Source organism: Hyla sarda, chromosome 4 (assembly GCF_029499605.1).
Source record: "Hyla sarda isolate aHylSar1 chromosome 4, aHylSar1.hap1, whole genome shotgun sequence".
Lineage (NCBI taxonomy): Eukaryota > Metazoa > Chordata > Amphibia > Anura > Hylidae > Hyla > Hyla sarda.
Genome location: NC_079192.1, coordinates 168,391,716 through 168,414,081, shown reverse-complemented (window position 1 = coordinate 168,414,081; position 22,366 = coordinate 168,391,716). Strand labels below are relative to the sequence as shown.

The following is a 22,366-nucleotide window of genomic DNA, read 5'->3' as shown; positions in this document are numbered from 1 at the left end:
GTTGTAAGTTATATGTGTAGTATTGCTTTAAGTGTTTGTACCACATGATTGTTGCCAAGAGGGCTCCAGTGACCAGGTGACCCCCCCCCCCCCCCCCCAAGTGACCTATGGGCTCCTTGCACAGCCCCCCCTACATAACAATTCTGCTGTATGATGAGGTCCAGTGCAGTCATCTCAGTGTCTGTGTCCAGAGCATTGGAGGCCTCAAGCCTAAAGTCCTGCAGCCATCAATAAGTCAAGTCATCTTATTGTCAGTCACCATCTCTGTCAAGTCCATCTGTAGTCACCGTGGCTTACACTAAAGTCAATCTAACTAGTGCAAGTCCCAGCAAGCCTGCCAGGTCGCCCCTGTGTCACTGGTCACCTCCCTGGGATATTTGGCTGTACTGCAAAGACTATATCACCTGTCTATAATCAGTAAAGCTGCCGTTATCCTTAATCTGGCGTTGGTGTCTTCATTGCCCCTGCCTAACCCAGCATCAGCGGTATTACCTTCGAGTGGTTAAGGCTAAACCACGCCCTGGCGTCACAACAAGAAGGGGTTAATACCATCTGCCCCATGGGCCATAACATCTACCCTGCATCTACCCTGCACCTCACACCCTGACACCACACATGTTTTAGGATTAATTACATGTCTCACAACACAAGCAGCACATACATGACAGTGGTTACACTTATCTTGCTGGAAAAAAAAAATGGAAACAAATACAGAAAACCCTTTCTCTAAGCCCTTAATCCATGAAGTCATAAGCGGTTTAAGACCACAGCATCTAAGTAATGAATGAATGAGTAAGTGAATGGGAGGGGGCACCTCATAATCCCAACACAGTTGCAAAGAGTTTCCCTTTACAGGCAGTCTGTTGTTCTGTGTTTACCTGACAAGCTCTATACAGGTTATATATACATATATAAAACTACAGTAGGAACCAGATGTAGAAATTATTATAGGAATACATAATACTGTAAATTCTGTCATACTCACATGCTCCAGGCTTACAGTGGTGGTCTCATTGGCTTTAGAGTGACTTAAAATATCTCTGTGTCTAATCTGTTCCTCTACAGTCATGTTCATTCTGGTTTTCAGTACTCGCACCTCCTCCAGCAACCGAGACTGTCCAAGAAGTATCATCTCTAGTTCCCGTTGACTGTCAGATTCAAAGCGATCCTCATCTGACCATGAAGAACAACAAAAGGTAGAAGTAAGGTTATGGAGAAGGAAGGTCAGACAGTATTCTAGTGCCTCACATGCAAGGATACAGTTAGGTTGTATAGAATACTGCAGGCCACACAGCGCTCCTTATGGAGGAGTACCAAACCGCGATCTTGATTCGTTTCGTGCGCATGAGTGCACTTTGTCAAGCACAAAACACGTCAAGATCAAGGTTATCTTGGCACAGTAATGTGGTGGTTGCCATTTTTTTTCTTTTCTTTTTTTTTTACAAATATGACTAAAGTAACTACTTTTAATGAAAAGTGCTGGATTGAATACTTCTCCACTCCAGTTAACATGTCTCTCCGGTTAACATGTCTAAAGGCACAAATTATCATTCCCATGTGGTGATGGACATATGCACCGTGCCATAAGTGTCATATAGTCACAGAATGGCTCCAGGAGTTCTTCTTGATTTCCTGACCTTCACGGCCCTCAGATCTTAGTCTTATAGATCATCCTTGGCACGGGGTAAAGAAGGCTGTACAGAACAAGTCAGCATGATCCATTTAATATGTGGCAACTGCAAGAAGCTATCCTGTCCACGTGGACCAAAAGGCCACAATAAAACAATACAGTTTTGAAGGGCAAAGGGAATCCAACATGCTACTAGATGTGTGTCTATAATAAAGAGGCCTTTCAGTGTATCTATATATCTTAATATGTGCCGCTCAAAAGTTCTAAAACATAATCCCACTGCAACCATTTACAGCTCTGCTTTCATGTTTTAAGGAGCACTGAGAAAATGACAGCTGAGTTGTGATTGGTTGCTATAGGCAAATCACTGCAGTTTTTGTTCCAGATTGGCAATTCTGTGATTTCTATGGTACTTGGTAGCGTCATGCCTTTGCAAGCTGCATGCACACTCCATTCTGGTGGTTACCTGCCGGTATATGGATAGGTAACCCTGACTGCAGGGACCAAAGGGTTAAGGAGCCCAATGTTAGTTTCCCCCTCTTCCCCTTTCCCTCTTGGGGGGTAGGCGGGGATATGTGGGATACGCCCTGGGGTATATCTGGTTCATCCCTCCCCCTGGTGCTTCCTTTTGGGACTCACCAGCGCTGGGAGAAGGTAATTGTCCCGCCCGCCCTCCCCTTGTTTGTTTTTTGTTATTTATTTTTGGCCTCGCTCCTGGTTGTAGGGCGCGTTGGTCTTTGTTACCCCTTTAAAAAAAAAAAAATAATAATAATAATAATTTTTAAAAGTGTTACAAAAACAAAATAAAAAAAAACATTAATTTTATAGTGGACGGAGTGGTTTTGCAAAAAAAAAAAATTGTTGTCTTTGTTAACGCTCTCTGGTGTTGATTGGCTTGCATGCTGTCGATTTAGCTTTTTCTCTTTGTACTTGTCTGTTTCTTGAAGGAGTTATCCAGTAAAAAAAAATTTTTTTAATATCAACTGGCTCCAGAAAGTTAAACAGATTTGTAAATGACTTCTATTAAAAAATCTTAATCCTTTCAGTACTTATGAGTTTCTGAAGTTAAGGTTGTTCTTTTCTGTCTATGTGCTCTCTGATGACACGTGTCTCGGGAACCGCCCAGTTTAGAAGAGGTTTGCTATGGGGATTTGCTTCTAAACTGGGCGTTTCCTGAGACACGTGTCATCAGAGAGCACTTAGACAGAAAAGAACAATCTTAATCCTTTCAGTACTTATGAGCTTCTGAAGTTAAGATTTTTTTAATAGAAGCAATTTACAAATCTGTTTAACTTTCTGGAGCCAGTTGATATATAAAAAAAAGTTTTTTCCTGGATAACCCCTTTAAGTCACAGCTGGCCTGGTGAGAGAGGGGTTGGAGGAAAAGGGGCCGATGGCGCACATGCCCGCCGGGAGTCCGGCGGCCGGCATACCGATTCGGTAAAAGCTATACGAATACTTAGGTTAAACTGATGTTAAAGTTAACTGCAATGCAGTTTTATATGGTTAATATATTGTTATTATTACAATAAAATTTGAGCTGTGACCACCACCCAGCCCAGTTAAAATGGAAAATGGGGTCTGTCTTTACTGGGGAAAAGGGGGGAGAGGGCTCTAGGTTATAGAAGGGGAAGTGTGTTCTATGCAGTTATGTAATCTCAGAGCAGGGTTCTGAAGAGTAAGGCTTCACAAAGGTACTTACAGTACATGAGGATCTAAAAGCACATCATTTTTCCAAGAAGGCCAGAACATACAAGCCCAGATTTACCAATCAAGATGTCTCAGACGGATTTATGAATCTGGTAACTCTGAAGTATGTCAAAGGTAATTTTACACCTACAATTTTTTGCTTAACCCCTTTAAAGGCATACTCCGGTGGAAAACTTTTTTTTTTTTTTTTTTTTTTTTTTTATCAACTGGTGCCAGAAAGTTAAACAGATTTGTAAATTACTTTTATAAAAAAAAAATCTTAATCCTTCCAGTACTTATTAGCTGCTGAATACTACAGAAGAAATTATTTTCTTTTTGGAACACAGTTCTCTCTGATGACATCTGTCCATTTTAGGAACTGTCCAGAGCAGCATATGTTTGCTATGGGGATTTTCTCCTACTCTGGACAGTTCTTAAAATGGACAGAGATGTCAGCAGAGAGCACTGTGGTCATGATGTCAGCAGAGAGCTCTGTGTTCCAAAAAGAAAATTATTTCCTCTGTAGTATTCAGCAGCTAATAAGTACTGGAAGGATTAAGATTTTTTTAATATAAGTAAGTTACAAATCTGTTTAGCTTTCTGGCACCAGTTGATAAAAAAAAAAAAGTTTTCCATCAGAGTACCCCTTTAACCCCTTAAGGACCCAGCCCATTTTCACCTTAAAGGGGTACTCCGGCGGTAAATTTTTTTGACTATATGGCATCTTCTTTGTAAGTTTTGTTTTTTTGCAATATACATGTGTTATATGTTTTGGCAGCATGTGTGTGTTTTTCTTACCTGTTTGTTGGGCAGGAAGTTCTGTAGTTCAGAGGGTTTTCTTTTACTGTTGTCCACAGTTCTTAGTCTGTTGTGGACAAGATGTTGCAGCTTTTTTTTTTTTGTCTGCATGAGAGAAATAAGCCACGCCCCCTCATCTCATCCAGCTGAGTACACAGCTCCTCACCTCCCCTCCCCCCTGCTCTGTATTCTAAGGACGTAGGTCTGCACAGGAGAAGGACCTCACAGAGAAGATAAGTGTTATCTGAAGGGGAGGATGAGAAGGTGCACAGGCTGGGGATGTTTGGACTGCAGGGGAATTAACCTCATACTGGGAATGATCTCTATGTGTGAAGGGGGAGGGGGGACTCCTGAATGACACATGCTGGCAGTTGTAGTCCCTGTCGTGTGTGTGTATGCTAGTGTTTACAAACCAGTGTGCCTCCAGCTGTTGAAAACTACAACTACCAGCATGCCCTGACAGACTTTGGGCATGCTGGGAGTTATAGATTTGCAACAGCTGGAGGCACACTGGTTGGGAAACACTGTTCTAGCCTATTCAGCATACACATCACGTTACACCAGTGTTTCCCAACCAGTGTGCCTCCAGCTGTTGCAAAACTACAACTCCTAGCATGCCCAAAGGCTGTCAGGGCATGCTGGGAGTTGTAGTTTTGCAACACCAGGAGGCACCCTGGTTGGGTAACACTGGTGTATGCCCTATAGATGTGTGGTGAATTACAACCCCCCAGGAGACTACAGAGGCAGCATGCTGGTGTTATGCCACAGACTGAAGACTCCTGAATGACACATGCTGGGAATTGTAGTCCCTTTTGTGTGTGTATGCCAGTGTATCCCAACCAAGGCTGATTTATATTAGTGTGCTGTATATAAGGGGGCCGACCCAGGAAAATAGTAGGATGGGTAAAGGGCGGAACAAAAAAAAAAAAAAAAAGGAGCTGCCCCAAACCAGCAAGGCATGTGGCATGCCGGGATTTGTAGTTTTCAGCACAGCAAGAAACAGGAAATAGAAGGAAAGATAGGAAAACAAAGTGGGGATAAAAAGACAACTAAGAATGGAAATAGAGTAGGCTAAACAACAAGAATAGAAATGAAACAAAACATAGGGTAAGTCACAAACGGAAAAACACGTTGACCACCGGAGTACCCCTTTTAAGGACACGGCCATTTTTTGAACATCTGACCACTGTCACTTTAAACATTAATAACTCTGGCATGCTTTTACTTTTCATTCTGATTCAGAGAATGTTTTTTATTGATATATTCTACTTTATGTTAGTCGTAACATTTTGTCGATACTTGCATCATTTCTTGGTGAAAAATTCCAAAATTTGATGAAAAAATTTTACATTTTGCATTTTTTTTTACGTTAAAGCTATCTGCTTATAAGGAAAATGGATATTCCAAATAAATTATATATTGATTCACATATACAATATGTCTACTTTACGTTTGCATCATAAAGTTGACATGTTTTTACTTTTGGAAGACATCAGAGAGCTTCAAAGTTCAGCAGCAATTTTACAATAAAATTTCAAAATCAGAATTTTTCAGGGACCAGTTCAGTTTTGAAGTGGATTTGAAGGGCCTTCATATTAGAAATACCCCACAAATGACCCCATTATAAAAACTGCACCCCTCAAAGTATCCAAAATTACATTCAGTATGTGTGTTAACCCTTTAGGTGTTTCACAGGAATAGCAGCAAAGTGAAGGAGAAAATTCAAAATCTTAATTTTTTACACTCGCATGTTCTTGTAGACCCAGTTTTTGAATTTTTACAAGTGGAAATAGGAAAAAAAGCCCCCCAAAATTTGTAACCCAATTTCTCTCGAGTAAGGAGATACCTCATATGTGTATGTCAAGTGTTCGGAGGGCGCAGTAGAGGGCTCAGATGGGAAGGAGCAACAATGGGATTTTGGAGAGGGAATTTAGCTGAAATAGTTTTTGGGGGGCATGTCACATTTAGGAAGCCCCTATGGTGCCAGAACAGCAGAAAACTCCACATGGCATACCATTTTGGAAACTAAACCACTCAAGGCACGTAAAAAGGGGTCCAGTTAGTCTTAACACCGCACAGGTATTTGATGACTTTTCATTAAAATCGGATGTGTAAATGAAAAAAAACATTTTCACTAAAGTGCAGTTTTTTCCCCAAATTCACAATTTTTACAAAAGGTAATGGGAGAAAATGCCCCCCAAAATTTGTAACCCCATCTCTTCTGAGTATGGAAATACCCCATGTGTGGATGTCAAGTGCTCTACTGGCGCACTACAATGCTCAGAAGAGGAGGAGCGCCATTGAGCTTTTGGAAAGAGAATTTGTTTGGAATGGAAGTCAGGGGCCATGGGCATTTACAAAGCCCCCGTGGAGCGAGAACAGTGGACCCCCACACGTGACCCCATTTTGGAAACTACACCCCTCACAGAATTTAATAAGGGGTGCAGTGAGTATTTACACCCCACTGGCGTTTGACAGATCTTTGGAACAGTGGGCTGTGGAAATGAAAAATTACATTTTTCATTTTCATGGACCACTGTTCCAAAAATCTGTCAGACACCTGTGGGGCATAAATGCTCACTGTACCCCTTATTACATTACATGTAGTTTCCAAAATGGGGTGTAGTTTCCAAAATGGGGTCACATGTGGGAGGTCCATTGTTCTGGCACTATGGGGGATTTGTAAACAAACGTGGCCTTCAATTCTTGACAAATTTTCTCTTCCAAATCCCAATGGCGCTCCTTCTCTTCTGAGCATTGTAGTTTGCCCGCAGAGCACTTTACATCCACATATGGGGTATTTTCTTAATTAGAAGAAATGGGGTTACAAATTTTGGGGGCATTTTTCCTATTTTCCCTTGTCATTTTCCCATCCAACTTTAATGAAAATTCGGCAAACACCTGAGGGGTGTTAAGGGTATTCCAGGCAGAAACTTTTTTATATATATCAACTGGCTCCAGAAAGTTTTGTAAATTACTTCTATTAAAATCTTAATCCTTTCAGTACTTATGAGCTTCTGAAGTTAAAGTTGTTCTTTTCTGTCTAAGTCCTCTCTGATGACACCTGTCTCGGGAAACGCCCAGTTTAGAAGCAAATCCCCATAGCAAACCTCTTCTAAACTGGGCGTTTCCCGAGACAGATGTCATCAGAGAGCACTTAGACAGAAAAGAACAACCTTAACTTCAAAAGCTTATAAGTACTGAAAGGATTAAGATTTTTTTTATAGAAGTAATTTACAAATCGGTTTAACTTTCTGGAGCCAGTTGATATATATAAAAAAGTTTCTGCCTGGAATACCCCTTTAAGGCTCACTATACCCCTTGTTACATTCCGTGAGGGGTGTAGTTTCCAAAATGGGGTCACATGTGGGTATTTATTTGCGTTTATGTCAGAACCGCTGTCAAATCAGCCACCCATGTGCAAATCACCAATTTAAGCCTCAAATGTACATGGTTCGCTCTCACTCCTGAGCCTTGTTGCGCGCCCACAGAGCATTTTGCGCCCACATATGGGGTATTACCGTACTCAGGATAAATTGTGTTACAAATTTTGGGGGTCTTTTTTTCCTTTTACCGCTTGTGAAAATAAAAAGTATGGGGCAACACCAGCATGTTAGTGTAACATTTTTTATTTTTCTTACACTAACAGGCTGGTGTAGCCCCAACTTTTCCTTTTCATCAGGGGTAAAAGGAGAAAAAGCCCCACAAAATTTGTAGCGCACTTTCTCCCGAGTACGGAAATACCCCATATGTAGCCCTAAACTGTTTCCTTGAAATACGACAGGGCTCCGAAGTGAGAGAGCGCCATGCGCATTTGAGGACTACATTAGGGATTGCATAGGGGTGGACATAGGGGTATTCTACACCAGTGATTCCCAAACAGGGTGCCTCCAGCTGTTGCTAAACTCCCAGCATGCCTGGACAGTCAGTGGGTATCCAGAAATACTGGGAGTTGTTGTTTTGCAACAGCTGGAGGCTCCGTTTTGGAAACACTGCCGTACAATAAGTTTTTTATTTTTATTGGGGGGGACAGTGTAAGGGGGTGTATATGTAGTGTTTTACCCTTTATTAAGTGTTAGTGTAGTGTATTGTATTGTTTTTAGGGTACATTCGCACTGTCGTGTTACGGTGAGTTTCTCGCTAGGAGTTTGCGCTGCCCAAACTTGAAGCAGGAAACTCACTGTAAACCTGCCTGTGTGAATGTACCCTGTCCGTTCACATGGGGGGGGGGCGCACATTCAGCTGTTTCAAAACTACAACTCCCAGCATTACTGACAGGCCGTGCATGCTAGGAGTTGTACTTTTGCAACAGCTGAAGGCACACTGGTTGGAAAACCTTCAGTTTGGAAAATACTGAGTTAGGTAACAAAACCTAACTGAAGGTTTTCCAACCAGTATGCATCCATCGCTGAAGGGCATGCTGGGAGATGTAGTTATGCAACAGCTGGAGGTACGCAACTACAACTCCCAGCATGCCGAGACAGCTGTTTGGGCATGCTGGGATTTGCAGTTTTGTAACATCTGGAGGGCTTTTTTGTAAAAAGAGGGAATTTTCATTTTTGTTTGAGGGAGGGGCTTAGTCACATAAAAAAAATATTTTTTTATTTTATTTTACTAACTTATGATTTTTTTAAATATACCCATAGGGGACTAATTATAGCAATCACTAGATTGCTATTACTGTTCAGTGCAATGTATAGGCATAGCACTCATGAGTAATATCCACAATCTACTTCTCTGGTCTGCTGGAAGGCAAATCAGAGAAGATCATGAAGCTCATCTCTGGAGTCGTCCAAGAGCTGGTAAGCAGAGCTCCAGCAGCCATGTTGACTCATCGGACCCCAGCAGTTAGGCAGATGAGTCCCCCAGAGCCCCGATAATGCTGCAGATGCTGTGATAAATATTGACAGGTTTGTTTTTTTGTTTTCAAATATACTTTTCAAATATAAAAATACTATTTTTTCACCCCACAGAAGTCTATTAGTAACGTATTGTGTGGTATATGTTTTTTGTTCTTTTTGCTAGTTTTTACATACAGGGAGTACACCGGGTGACACCCTGACTCGCCTGCCTGGCACTAAATAGCTGCACTCCAACTGTCCCGCAACAACCCACCCACCTTCCTCAGAAATAATAAAATATTAAAAATATACCATGAATATCCACACCATGAATATCCGTACTCCTGGAGGCTTTTTTGTTTCATTTTGAGCCTGCATTTTGTGACATTGGTGGGCGGAGTCTTGCGTCGCTGCGCTGAGGTTTACGTCAGGATGGAAGACAGCGCAGTACCAACAGGCACAAACAATAGTGAAGCCAAAAAAACTTCTCGGTACGTTACCCACCCCAAAATGTGCATGATGCTGTATTACTATGAATGTTTTGAACCCCTTAAGGACTGAGGGTTTTACCGTTTTTGCACTTTGGTTTTCTCCTTCTTACCTTTAAAAAAATAAAAATAATTCTTTCAATTTTGCACCTAAAAATCCACATGATAGCTTATTTTTTGTGCCACCAATTCTACTTTGTAATGACATCATTCATTTTACCCAAAAATCTACGGTAAAACAGGAAAAAAAAATCGGTGCAACAAAATTGAAGAAAAAAACACCATTTTGTAATTTTTGGGGGCTTCCGTTTCTATGAAGTAAATTTTGGGGTAAAAATGACACCTTTTCTTTATTCTGTAGATTCATACGATTAAAATGATACCCTATTTATATAGGTTTGATTTTGTCATACTTCTGCAAAATGGGCTAATTTTTTGCGATGTGATCTGAAGTTTTTAGCAGTACCATTTTTGTACTGATTGGACAATTTGATAGCTTATTATTCATTCTTTCATGATATAAAAAGTGACTAAAAATACACTATTTTGAACTTTGGAATTTTTCTGTGCATACGCCAATGGCCGTGAGGTTTAATTAACAATATATTTTTATAATTATAATTTTAAACATTTCCGCATGCGGCGATACCCCATATGTTTATTTTTTACAGTTTTTTTGTTTTGTTTTTTATGGGAAAAGGGAGGGGGGGGGCGGGTGATTCAAACTTTTATTAGGGAAGTGGTTAAATGATCTTTATTAAAAAATAAAATTTCACTTTTTTTTTGCAGTGTTATAGCCCCCTCTTGTGGCTATAATACTGCACTAACTGATCTTTTACATCGATCTTTGTTATCTCTTGGGATAACATTGATCAATGATTCTGCCACGTGACTGCTTACGCCTGGTTCTCAGGCACTGAGCAGTTATTCGTCGATCTGCGATGCAGGAGAAAGGTAGGGACCCTCCTTGTGTCTGCCAGCTGTTCAGGATGCCGCGATTTTGCTGCGGGAGCAGTTTACTTTCACTCTAGATGTGGCGATCAACTTTGAATTCTGCGTCTAAAGGGTTAATGGCGCACGGCACCGCAGTCAGTGTCGCACGCTATTAGCCACGGGTCCCGGCCATTGTTAGAGGCCCTGCGTTATAGAATGGGAGCGGACTCAGGGCGTACAGGTAAGCCCTGCGTCCTTAAGGAGAAATTTTTGTGCCATATCTGGGTTATTTATGTCGTCAGTAAAAATTCTTACACAATTATTTTGTGCATTATTCTATTTTAACACAACATTAATTTTAAAATTTAGTGGGTACACCAGCATGTTCGTGTCCAAAAATTAACAAGGTGTGCAGCTGTGTCAGCCTTAAAATTAAGAGTTAATAGTTATATATTATTTTTTTCTATAATGAACATTAACATTAATGTAGCTTTGTTTCATGATGCAGAACAAGAACAGTTGTTAAAGTGGGCGTTCATGTCCTTTTCGGCAACTTATGCACTTTCTGTAAGCCAGGTTGGACCTGGAATACATATGCAACTTTTTTTTCTTCATAAATAGCAACTATCACATTTGATAAATACATAACCACTACAAAGTAAAAAAAAAAAAAATTACTACGTGAGCAGATTTCAGAAATGTGCTTTGGAATAAGCAAAAATAAAAAAAATTTAAACGCAAAAAAAAATTATCTACAACGGAGCTTGATAAATCTCCTCCACAGTCTTCACTCTCTAGTCTAAGTCAGATCATACAGTATATGAAATGTCTGGCAACTTGTTAGAGACTTACTGTAAATTTCACATTTGATACATGATCCTTACTTTATATATCAGCTAAGAAAATATGGCATAGCAAGAAATATCAAGATTAAACCTTGTACAGGATTTTTCTTCTGGAAGTCTTCCATGTTCTTTTCCAGTTCCTTTTGAAATTCCTCATATTCTTTCTCAAACCTTTTCCTCTCCTCCTCTGGGATCTGACTTCCTGGAGACTTGGGTGAAACACAATTAAATTTATATTGACTAAGAACATAAAACAGTAGGTCACCCAAAAATTCAAACCACATTGCCAGTTCAAAGTAAATGGATATTAGCATTATATTCAGTGACATGTTGAATGTTTACATAGTTTTTACTACAGCCATATCAAGTGATTAAGAGGCCCAGATATTAAGAAGGGCCCATTCAGGTAATGTAACAAATTACCTCTATGTAACAACCACAGAGTTAAACGTACAAGCATAGATCACAGCACACATGGAGGCCCGAAGTAGTGTTCAATCTGTGTTTTATTTATTGCATTTACCATAATAGGCAATGTTTCGGCAGCAACGTTTCTTTTTCCAACCATGGAGTCATGTTATAAAACACATTTAGCTGTATAAATTTGTATGCAGTAAGCTCATCCCCTTATCCTAGTGGTGCCTGCAGAATCTGGGGTGTACCTACTTGTTTGGCAAACCCAGCCCCCTTTGCGGGAGCACAACTGGCCAAGCCACTATATCTATCCAGCCCGCACAGTTGGGAAAGTGGAAGATTTCGGTTAGAGGGTGGACAGTCCTAGATCGTTGGAGTTAATGGCCTGCACCAGCACCGATCTAGGACTGTTCTTCTCCTATGAGACACAAGAGAGGGAACTCACATTTCTGGATATAAAGATCTTTACTGATGTTGATAATAGACTTCAGAATACCATCTTCTTAAAAAAAAAAAAAAACACTTCTACTAACAGTCTCCTGAGGTGCGAGAGCCACCACCCAGGTCCCTCAAAAGGGGGATCCCGAAAAGGCAGTTCCTCCGCCCAGGAGAAACTGTTCCCGCCTGGGGAGGCTCATGTCATGACACAGAGATTCCAGGAGAGGGGTTATCCCCAATTCATTCTCACTCAGGCGTTTAGAGAGACATCCAGTAGATCACGGAATGAACTTCTTGTCCCTAAATCTGATATGAACAATCTAGGGAATCTACAACCTGCCAGATTTATAGGTACATTTGATAAACTTTCCATACCTATACGCAATATCATCTCACAATGTTGGGATATACTAAGGATGGATCCCGACTTGCAGGATATCACAGGCAGCTGCCCGCTAATCACGTACAGGCGTGGTAAGAGTCTTGGAGACATGTTGGTTAACAGTTATCTACCCGTGACAGACTCCGGCCCTCGGACCTGGCTTGGTCGGCTGGCACCAGTCAAGGGATGCCACAAATGCGACCACTGTCGTGCCTGGTAGTAGCGGTCCTGCAGCTGAGTTGTTGCTCTCCTACGGCCTCCTCCACGGCTCCTGATGTCCATGCTCTGGACAGTACGCTGACAGACACAGCAAATCTTCTTGCCACAGCTTGCATTGATGTGCCATCCTGAATGAGCTGCACTTCCTGAGTCACTTGTGTGGGTTGTAGACTCCGTCTCATGCTACCACTAGAGTGAAAGCACCAGCCTTCAGATATCCACTGTATAGTTTACCTTGGATTTCTTACCTGTCATACATAACCTTGTATTTACACACCTGTTGCTGCGTATCAAAGTACTACCAAAGTACTTCACTAGTATTCTGCTCACTCCCTCCGGCAGCGTCACGCAAGGAGCTCGGCCTTTCACTTTAAAACTCCACTTGTCTGAACTGAAGTGACGTCAGACTCTCACTGCACACAGCGAGTGAGCCGGACAACTCCGGCTCCCTGCATATTGCAGGTTCTTCTTCCTGGCTTAGAAAACCAGTTTAACCGTGAGCAGCATAGAACTGTCATTGTACAGCTCTATGGATTTTTCTCCACAGACCCAAGTATTCAATGGGTTTCCTCTGTTTTTTCTTTTACAGGTGGATCTATGTGACCTGATCCAATTTGGCTAAGAAACCTATATGCAGTGACCTTTAGGGACAGTCTCTCTCCTTATGCTGTTTAAGCTCAAAACTGAGCTATATTTCTTTTGCAGGTGGTTGAGGGATAGACTTTTTTTATTTTTATTTTTATTTTTTTTACAGGTCCCACTGGTCACTATTTGCTATATGTAATTTTCTTTATAACAATATTGATGTAATCGGTCTTACTGCTACATTGCTATACCTCCCTGATGACGCCACTATAAACCTGGTGGTAGAAACGCATTGGCTGTATTTAATTGTATATTTGTTCTTACACCCGGAGTGGTTGTTGTTATACATACCCCCAGAGTGTGGCACCCCTGGGCTGGCTGGGCCCTGCAGAAGCCAGTGAGTGCCTTGTTTGTCAGTGATGTGAGACCGTAATTTGACTCTTCTAGTCTAACTTGGACACCCTTTCATCATTTATTTTTATTTGCAAATAGTAAAAGTTATGTTTTGGCACATCCCGAGCACTGTATTCTCTAAATATTGTCTATAGCTTATGCTGGATGCTAACTGATCTAATTGTGGGTTTACGTAGGACCTTTACTCATTCACTACGGTATTTGTTATGTGGCACAGTGGGCAAGTGGTACACTACTGTTCAGATATCTGCAGTGTCTCCCCTCATGGTTGGCATCGCTGCTGCATGATGCGCTTCCAGGGTCCCTGCACGGATATGAGTCCGGACCCAGCTTGGCATGGCTCCCTGTGGGATCACTGTGTGCCCCATGCTGCATTTCATGTACACCCCACTGCAGCCATACAGCACACAGGCCCGAATAGAGAAAAAAGGGGCAAACATGAGGGGTATACAGAGGAAAGGACCATACATGAGCAGCATACAGAGGAGAGGATCAAACAAAAGCAGTTGGTAATGGGTTGTTGAGGAAAAGTTCCCCATATCCACCAATCAGATCACTTCTTTCATTTTGCAGAGACCTTGTTAAAATGAAAGAAGCACACTGATTGGTTGCTATGGGCAACTTTTCCTCTTGCAAGGAAAGGCAAGAACCAGCACTGTAGAATCTTCAGATTTATTGGAGGTTAAAACACATAGCAGGATAAGAACACATACCGGCACGCAGAAAAAGCAGTGACGCGTTTCCCTTCGTCAGACTGCCTTTTCTGCGTGCCAGTATGTGTTCTTATCCTGCTCTGTGTTTTAACCTCCAGTAAATCTGAAGATTCTACAGCGCTGGTTCCTGCCTTTCCTTGCTTGTCATTTGTGGAGATTGCCGTGCGTGCGCTTGGATTAGGAGAAGCTGACCTTTCCTTCTGTTGTCAACTATTCCTCTTGACAGGTTTTGATGAATCTCCCTTTCTTTACAGACAACAGCAAGGTGTCAGCGTCTAAATCAAAAGTATTTCTCATTTTTATAGTTACTTAAAGAGTACCTGCCATGAACTTGTTAAATTTTATAGTCCTCCCAGTTCACTGCCCCCATCATGATAAACCACCCCTACCATAATTTTTATAAAAAATTTTTCGTTTTCTACCTTGATATTGCTCTGTATTTCCTGCTCAGTCTCAGTCAAATTCACAGGCAGGGAAGGGGCATTCCCCAGCAGGCGTGACATCGTCTGAAGCCATACAGGGGAGAACTTCCTCCCTCCCTCTGCTACACACAGCCCAGACCAGTTCAGTGTGCAGCGTTGGATGAGTCAACCAGCCAGAGAATTCCAGTGGAAGGAAGGCGAGGAGGAAAAGCATTGAGATGTGGGCAGAAAGAGGGCCCAAGGAATCCAGCGCTACCTTCTGTTCCCGCATGACGGCACGCATATGAGTGGTGTGGTAAGGAGCTAAGGTTTGCCAGAGAAGACCTGCGCGGGACTCAGAGTCTGGCAAACTCTGCGTCCAAGAGGAATAAGCCAGAGCTGAGGATAAAAATCACAGCCCTGAAGGCTGATATAGTAAAGCTGGAGGAGAGGAGAGCCGAGATCCTGGAGGGGAGCAGTCTTTTCCGGGAAAAGCTGGTGAATAAAGACCGGTTTGCCGCCATGAAATCCCCAGGTAAGGTGGAGGTGGATGATGGGGAGAGTAGTGGCGGTGAAGAAAGTGAGGATGGTGGTGATGAAAAGGAGGAGGAGAGGGTGGAGGAACATGCTGTGCCTGTGGCTGCTCCCTGTGACATCCAGACCACCCAGGACAGCTACATTGAACCAGCCCAGGTGGCACTTCCTTCCAGTGAGAGCGAGGTTGATGATGTGGAGAGTGAGGCTGGGGCTTATTGAGGACTATAGTCATGCAGGAGTCCCCAGCCCACCTCCAGAATTTTACATTTGGTGATGATTTATGTGATGATGTGGCAGTGAAGAGGAAAGCTAAGAAGCAAAAGACCCAAGAATCTGTACAGTATATATTTGTTCCTTTCCAGCAGTCTGGGTCAGCTGCAAAGCTGGTTCAGGCTGCTGGGCCCCCCAGACTGCCAGACCCCGTTTCCGTGGTGGAACTGAGCCAGCATGGGGGGTACAGCATGGCATCAGAAATGGCTGGGGACGCAATAAATGTAAAGCCACCCATCCTGCCGGTAGGGATTGGCAGGATGGGCTCATGGTGGGCAGCCCTGGCACTACAGGACTGCCCCAGGGTGGCGGGGAGCATGTCCAAGTGACAGAGGTGAGTTTTGCCACCATGTGCTCGGGGGGGGGGTTCCCCAAGTACCGTGGGCATTACAGACGCTGCGGGGCACTCCCCTGTGAGGAGGGGGGGGGGGGGGGGGGGAGTGTCTGGTGGCAGAGAGTGGTAGGTCTGTGTGCTCGGGGGGGGGGGCGATCCTTCGAGTGCTGTGTATTCTGTGAGCGCTGCGGGGCACTACTCTGTGAGGGAGGGGAGTGTCCGGGCATTGGCATCATCCACAGAGCCCGTGCGGTCTGGCAGAGCAGGTGCTGGCACTGTGGAAGGAGCTGGTGTGCGCCCGGTGGGGCAGCCCCAGACTCAAGGAGTAACATCAGCCATGGAGAAGAAGCCATCAGCATCGACCCCAGAAGCAGCTAAGCCAGCAAAAAAGTCTTTACTTAACCCCTTAAGGACCGAGGGATTTTCGGTTTTTGCATTTTCGTTTTTTGCTCCTTGCCTTTAAAAAATCATAACTCTTTCAATTTTGCACCTAAAAATCCATATGATTGCTTATTTTTTGCGCCACCAATTCTACTTTGTAATGACATCAGTCATTTTGCCCAAAAATCTACGGTGAAACGGAAAAAAAATCATTGTGCGACAAAATTGAAAAAAAAAATGCCATTTTGTTACTTTTGGGGGCTTCCGTTTCTACGTAGTACATTTTTCAGTAAAAATGACACATTATCTTTATTCTGTAGGTCCATACGATTAAAATGATACCCTACTTATATAGGTTTGATTTGACTTTTTTATTTTTCCGTGTATGGGACGGTATGAGGGCTCATTTTTTGCGCCGTGATCTGAAGTTTTTAACGGTACCCTTTTTGCATTGATAGGACTTATTGATCTTTTTATAAATTTTTAAATGTTATAAAAAGTGAACAAAAATGCACTATTTTGGACTTTGGAATTTGTTTGCACGCACGCCATTGACCGAGCGGTTTAGTTAAAGATATATTTTTATAATTCAGACATTTCCGCACGTGGTGATACCATATATGTTTATTTTTATTTTTATTTACACTGTGATTCAAACTTTTAATAGGGGAGGGGTTAAATGATATTCATTCACTTTTTTTTTTGCAGTGTTATAGCCCCCATAGGGACCTATAACATTGCACACACTGATCTTTATCATTGATCACTGGTTTCTCATAGGAAACCAGTGATCGATGATTCTGCCGCATGACTGCTCATGCCTGGATCTCAGGCACTGAGCAGTCATTCGGCGATCGGACAGCGAGGAGGCAGGTAGGGGCCCTCCCGCTGTCCTGTAAGCTGTTCGGGATGCCGCGATTTCGCCGCGGCTATCCCGAACAGCCCACTGAGTTAACCGGCAGCTTTTACTTTCGCTTTTAGCCCCGCGGCTCAGCTCTGAGCGCGCGGCTAAAGGGTTAATAGTGATCGGCGCTGTGCGCTATTAGCGGCGGGTCCCGGCTTCACTATGATGCCGGGCCCGCCGTGATATGATGCGGGGTTACCGTGTAACCCCGCGTTATATCACGGGAGCAGGACCAAGGACGTACCAGTACGTCCTTGGTTCTTAAGGGGTTAAAGGGGTATTCCAGGCCAAAACTTTTTTTGATATATCAACTGGCTCCGGAAAGTTAAACAGATTTGTAAATTACTTCTATTAAAAAATCTTAATCCTTCTAATAGTTATTAGCTTCTGAAGTTGAGTTGTTGTTTTCTGTCTAACTGCTCTCTGATGACTCACGTCCCGGGAGCTGTGCAGTTCCTATGGGGATATTCTCCCATCCTGCACAGCTCCTGGGACGTGACATCATCATTGAGCAGTTAGACAGAAAACTTCAGAAGCTAATAACTATTGGAAGGATTAAAAAATTTTTATGGAAGTAATTTACAAATCTGTTTAACTTTCTGGAGCCAGTTGATATATATAAAAAAAGGTTTTGCCTGGAATACCCCTTTAAGCCAGCTGTACTACAAGCCCCAGCCAGCCGGGAATCTATTAGTGAGAAAAAGAATGCAGGATGTGAGATTGATGGGTGTAGTAGTGTTGTGGATGAGAGCAGTGTATGTGGGAGTGTCCCTGGAGTGAATGTTGGTGGGAGTGGTAGTGGTGTGAATGGGAAGTCTAGTATGGATGGAAATAAAGCAGATGAGAGTAGTGGTGTGAATGGTGGTATAGGTGGTTCTGGGTCTGGTCTGGTCTGGCTGCTGCCCCCCCCCCGGTAGTAACTGCTCCTAGGAGCTATGCCAATGTTGCTGCCGGGGGTTCAGGTGGGTCCCCATCTCCGTCCGGCTCTGGAGGCCATTTGCAACAGCGCCTCCTGGAGGCTCTGAGTAGGGGCGACAGGTCGATCCAGGTAGAGGGGAGGGGTGAGGTCTACCTGTCTTTCTGGATAGAGAGGCATGGTATGGGGGCTTTCCGAGAGTGGAAAGGGGTGGTGGTCTGGTCCCTCCCGACCACCGGGCAGGACAATAACCGTAGGAATGTGGTCCGTCTGATTAGGAGGGGAGAGGAGGCGTGCCCACCTCGCGCAAAAGTGGTTGAGCTCCTCCTTCAGATGGAATTCAGGGCGAGTGACATCTTTTCCCTGATTCACCCCTACGGTTCGTCCAAGTTTGATGTAAGTTTCGTTCGACCGGAGAGGCTCGAACTCTTCTGGTCGAACTACGAAGTGGCGAAGAATGAGCCCGGCTGGCAGGATTTCCCATCAGAACTCTGTCAAGAAGGTGACCGTTTTGACCCGTAACAAGTCACTTTCTTGTTATGACATCATGACCTGGCTCGGACGGTATGGGGATGTGATGGACATGCCCAAGAAAAACTTGGATGAGCATGGGATCTGGTCCGGGGCCTGGACGTTTTCTGTCAAACTCAAGCGTTCAGGGAGTACGGTTGCCCACATTCCGTCAGCTGCCTTCCTTGGACGTGATAGGATCCAGGTCTTCTACCAGGGGCAGCCTAAGGTCTGTCACAGGTGTGGCAGCCCCACCCACTTCAGCGCAGCTTGTACTGTACAGGTCTGCGCTTTGTGTGGTGGGGTGGGTCATCTGGCCGCATCCTGTAGGCAGATCTGGTGCCACCTGTGTGGTGTCCTCGGGCACCCTTTTAGCCGTTCTCCTAGTGCCTTTGCAGCAGCCGCTCTGGCTGAGGAGAGCTGTGAAGTTAGCTCAGCTGGGGAAGGTATGGGCAGGGATGGGGGCGCAACAGGGCTAGTGAGGATGGAAAAGGGCCCTGCCAAACTAAGGTGGGAGGAAAATCGGAGGAGAAGTAGGGAGCTGGAGATTGCCCAGGTGACGGGGGTAGCTCCGGCCCCTTCTCCTGAAGCTGGCCCTGTAGCCGCTGAAGCCCTTGAGGAGAACGTGCTGGATGAGGAGATCAGGAGGCTTCACAGAGAGGAAGGCAATATGGCCGACCCTTCCGATTCCTCCCACTGTGAAAGTGTGGATGAGGAGAGTGGGGTGAGCCCCAAAAAGAAAGATAAGGGCAAATGGAAAGGTAGAAAGAAGAGGTCAGAGCCCTCTGAAGCTCCTGGTCCTATGGGCCAGGTCCAAAACGGAAGCCTGACTGATTGACCTGTCAAACCGGTACCTCGTCCTCGATACCATCTCCTTCCCCTCCTTGGAGGGGGAAGGTGAGGGCGAGGTGCCTAGGGAGAAGGAGCCTCTGGGGGGAACTGGGCCCTGTCCTGTTGAGGCACCTTCCTCAGAGGGCAGGGCTAGACCGGGGCCAGACGGAGACAGGGATAACATGGAGTGGTCCTGCCCTCTCGTCTTCTTCGGGGGATGAGGGGGCAAAAAAGAAGGGAAAACAAAAGTAAAGGGTATGGCCGTCTAATTTAATCACCCTGTATGGCGGCACTCACCCCATTGACGCTGGCATCAATTAATTGTGCCAGCATAAAGTCTGATAAGGCCAGATTTACAGCCTTTGATTTTTTCGGCCGCTTTGAAGCCAACATTTTCTTTTTACAGGAGACAAGGTTGTCAGATCTAGCCTCTCTGGTTAAAGCCAGAAGAGAGTGGAGGCGTCGGCCCTCCCACTGGTCTCTTGCGGCTGAGCCGTATAATGGGGTGGCGGTCCTTTTTACCGCTCCTTCTGAATGCCGACGGGTAATTGAATTCGAAATGGGGAGGTGCCTGATCTTAGATGTCTTCATGAATGGACAAGAGCTCCGGCTCATTAACATCTATGCCCCACAAACCAGGTGGGGCCGTAAAGATCTCTTTATGAAGATTAAGTCCTTTCTTTTTACGAGTCGGCAAGTGATTTTTGGAGGGGACTTCAATAATGTCACGAGGACCCAGGATAGGAGAGGTTCCAATAATACGCTGACTTATGACTGTGTTGCCCTTAATAATATAGTTAGGGAAGCTCTCCTAGAGGATGCCCACATCTGGAGCCCCTCAGGCCACGCAGGCTTCACCTTTCATCGAGTGAGCTGCAGGTCTAGGTTAGACAGGTTTTATTTAAAGGAGGAAGCTGTCTCTTCTGCAGTGTCCGTGGTTGAGGTGGAGTTCTCCTATCACTGTATGATTTTGTTTTCCTTGAATGTTTCAGAGATCCCCCCAGATGCCAGATGGGTAAAGGTTATTGGAAGCTGAATTTGTCCCTCCTGGAGGAAGCGGAGGTAAGGTAGTCCTTTGAGGATTTTCTTCAGAGTCAGGTACCTTTACTGGACCTATGTAGTAGTAAGTCAGAGTGGTGGGAGATATTAAAGAAGCAGGTTGCGGGGTTCTTCAGCCAGCTCTCGAGCCTCAGGTCCCTGAACAGGTATCGCCTGTATCAGGGTCTGAGGAGGAAACTCAAACTTCTCATCTCGACTGGAGGTAGCCGAGAGGATATCTCCAGAGTGAAGTCCTTGCTGATGAGGTGTCAGTACAATAGGCAAGCATCTTTGGTTTTTGAGAGGGATTACGGGAGGTAGCGCTCGCCCAACCCTTACAGAAACTGCAAGATGTCAGTGAATAGTAAAGTCATTTCAGGACTGATTGATAGTACGGGATCTCTGAATCGGTCCAGATCAGGGATCTTGGAGGTCGTCAGATCCTTCTACTCGCACCTCTTGGGAAGGAAGGATCTGGATCGGGATGTGATGTCGGGTTTCCTGGCTGAAGCCATTCCTGAGCCAGGGGTAGACACCTCTTGTGGAGTTTTGGCAGAAGAGATCAGGGAAGTGGAAGTGAGACTGGCGATCGAGGGGATTGCCCCTTAGAAGTCGCCAGGTCCGGATGGCTTAACATCAGAGTGGTACAGGACCTTTAAGGAGTCTTTAGCTCCCCTCTTGACTGAGGTATTCAATGAGTGTCTCTCCTCGGGCACTCTGCCGAAGTCAATGAGGAGGTCAGCACTGATAATTCTCTCAAAGGGTAAAGATCCCAGCCGTATTGAGAATTGGAGGCCCATAGCTCTTCTCAATACAGACAGGAAGCTTCTGGCTAAGATACTGTTTAATTGGTTGGTGAAGTTTGCAACCCCAGCTCCTTTCGGAGGCCCAGCACTGCACTGTTCCAGGCTGAAGCACCTTAAGTGCTGTCCTTAGTGTCAGGGAGGCAGTGGAGCGGAGTAGTGCGGGTCTCTGGAAGGGGTACTTGCTGTCCTTGGATCAGGCCAAAGCATTTGATTGGGTGAACCACGAGTACCTCTGGTCCGTCCTCCTGAGATATGGATTACCAAGTACTTTTGTTAATTGGCTTAAGATCTTGTATGCAGGGGCAGAGAGTTTCCCTCTTGTGAACGGTTGGTCTGGCCTCTCTTTTGAGGTGGGGTCCCGAGTCTGTCAGGCTTGTCCTTTGAGCCCACTCTTATATGTGTTTGCGATCGATCCTTTCCTTAGGAGGGTGAGTAGTGGACCATTGGCGGGAGTCGGGATGAGTCTGGCGGAGCCGGGTGTCGCCCAGAGTGTGGTGGCGTACGCTGACGATGTCCCTATTTTCGAGAGAGAGGAGGTCGATGTGGTAATGTCGGAGGTGGACAGCTACTTGAAGGCATCTGGGTCTAAGAACAACAGGGATAAGTGTGAGAGTCTCTGGCTGGGTGGGGGAGACCCATGTTTGATCTCCTAGACACCCTTCCAGGGCCCCAAGAATCAGCAAAAGTTTTAGGCATCACATTCGGCCAGGATGATTATCCCACCAAAAACTGGGATGGTAAGCTCCAGGATGCCATTAGGCCAGGATGATTATCCCACCAAAAACTGGGATGGTAAGCTCCAGGATGATCCAGTGGAAGGGTTGGAAAGGGTACACCTGATCAAATTGTACCTGCTCCCCTTGTTTATCTATCTGGGCAGTGTATGTATCTTGCCAGAGGCTTACTACAGGGTGGGCCATTTATATGGATACACCTTAATAAAATGGGAATGGTTGGTGATATTAACTTCCTGTTTGTGGCACATTAGTATATGTGAGGGGGGAAACTTTTTAAGATGGGTGGTGTCCATGGTGGCAATTTTGAAGTCG

The 22,366-nt window shown here is 44.5% G+C and overlaps 1 protein-coding gene across 5 annotated transcripts in view; it reads right to left on the bottom strand.

Moving 5' to 3' along the window:
* Positions 1–22,366, bottom strand: part of LMAN1L (lectin, mannose binding 1 like) — a 94,725-nt gene that overhangs the window by 34,662 nt on the left and 37,697 nt on the right. For all 5 annotated transcript variants that reach the window (XM_056569295.1, XM_056569296.1, XM_056569293.1 and 2 more), the window contains exons 8-9: positions 11,316–11,433; positions 986–1,173 (exon numbers count right to left, since the gene is read on the bottom strand). In XM_056569295.1, the coding sequence (XP_056425270.1) occupies positions 986–1,173; positions 11,316–11,433 (306 nt within the window). The remainder of the gene's footprint in view (positions 1–985; positions 1,174–11,315; positions 11,434–22,366) is intronic.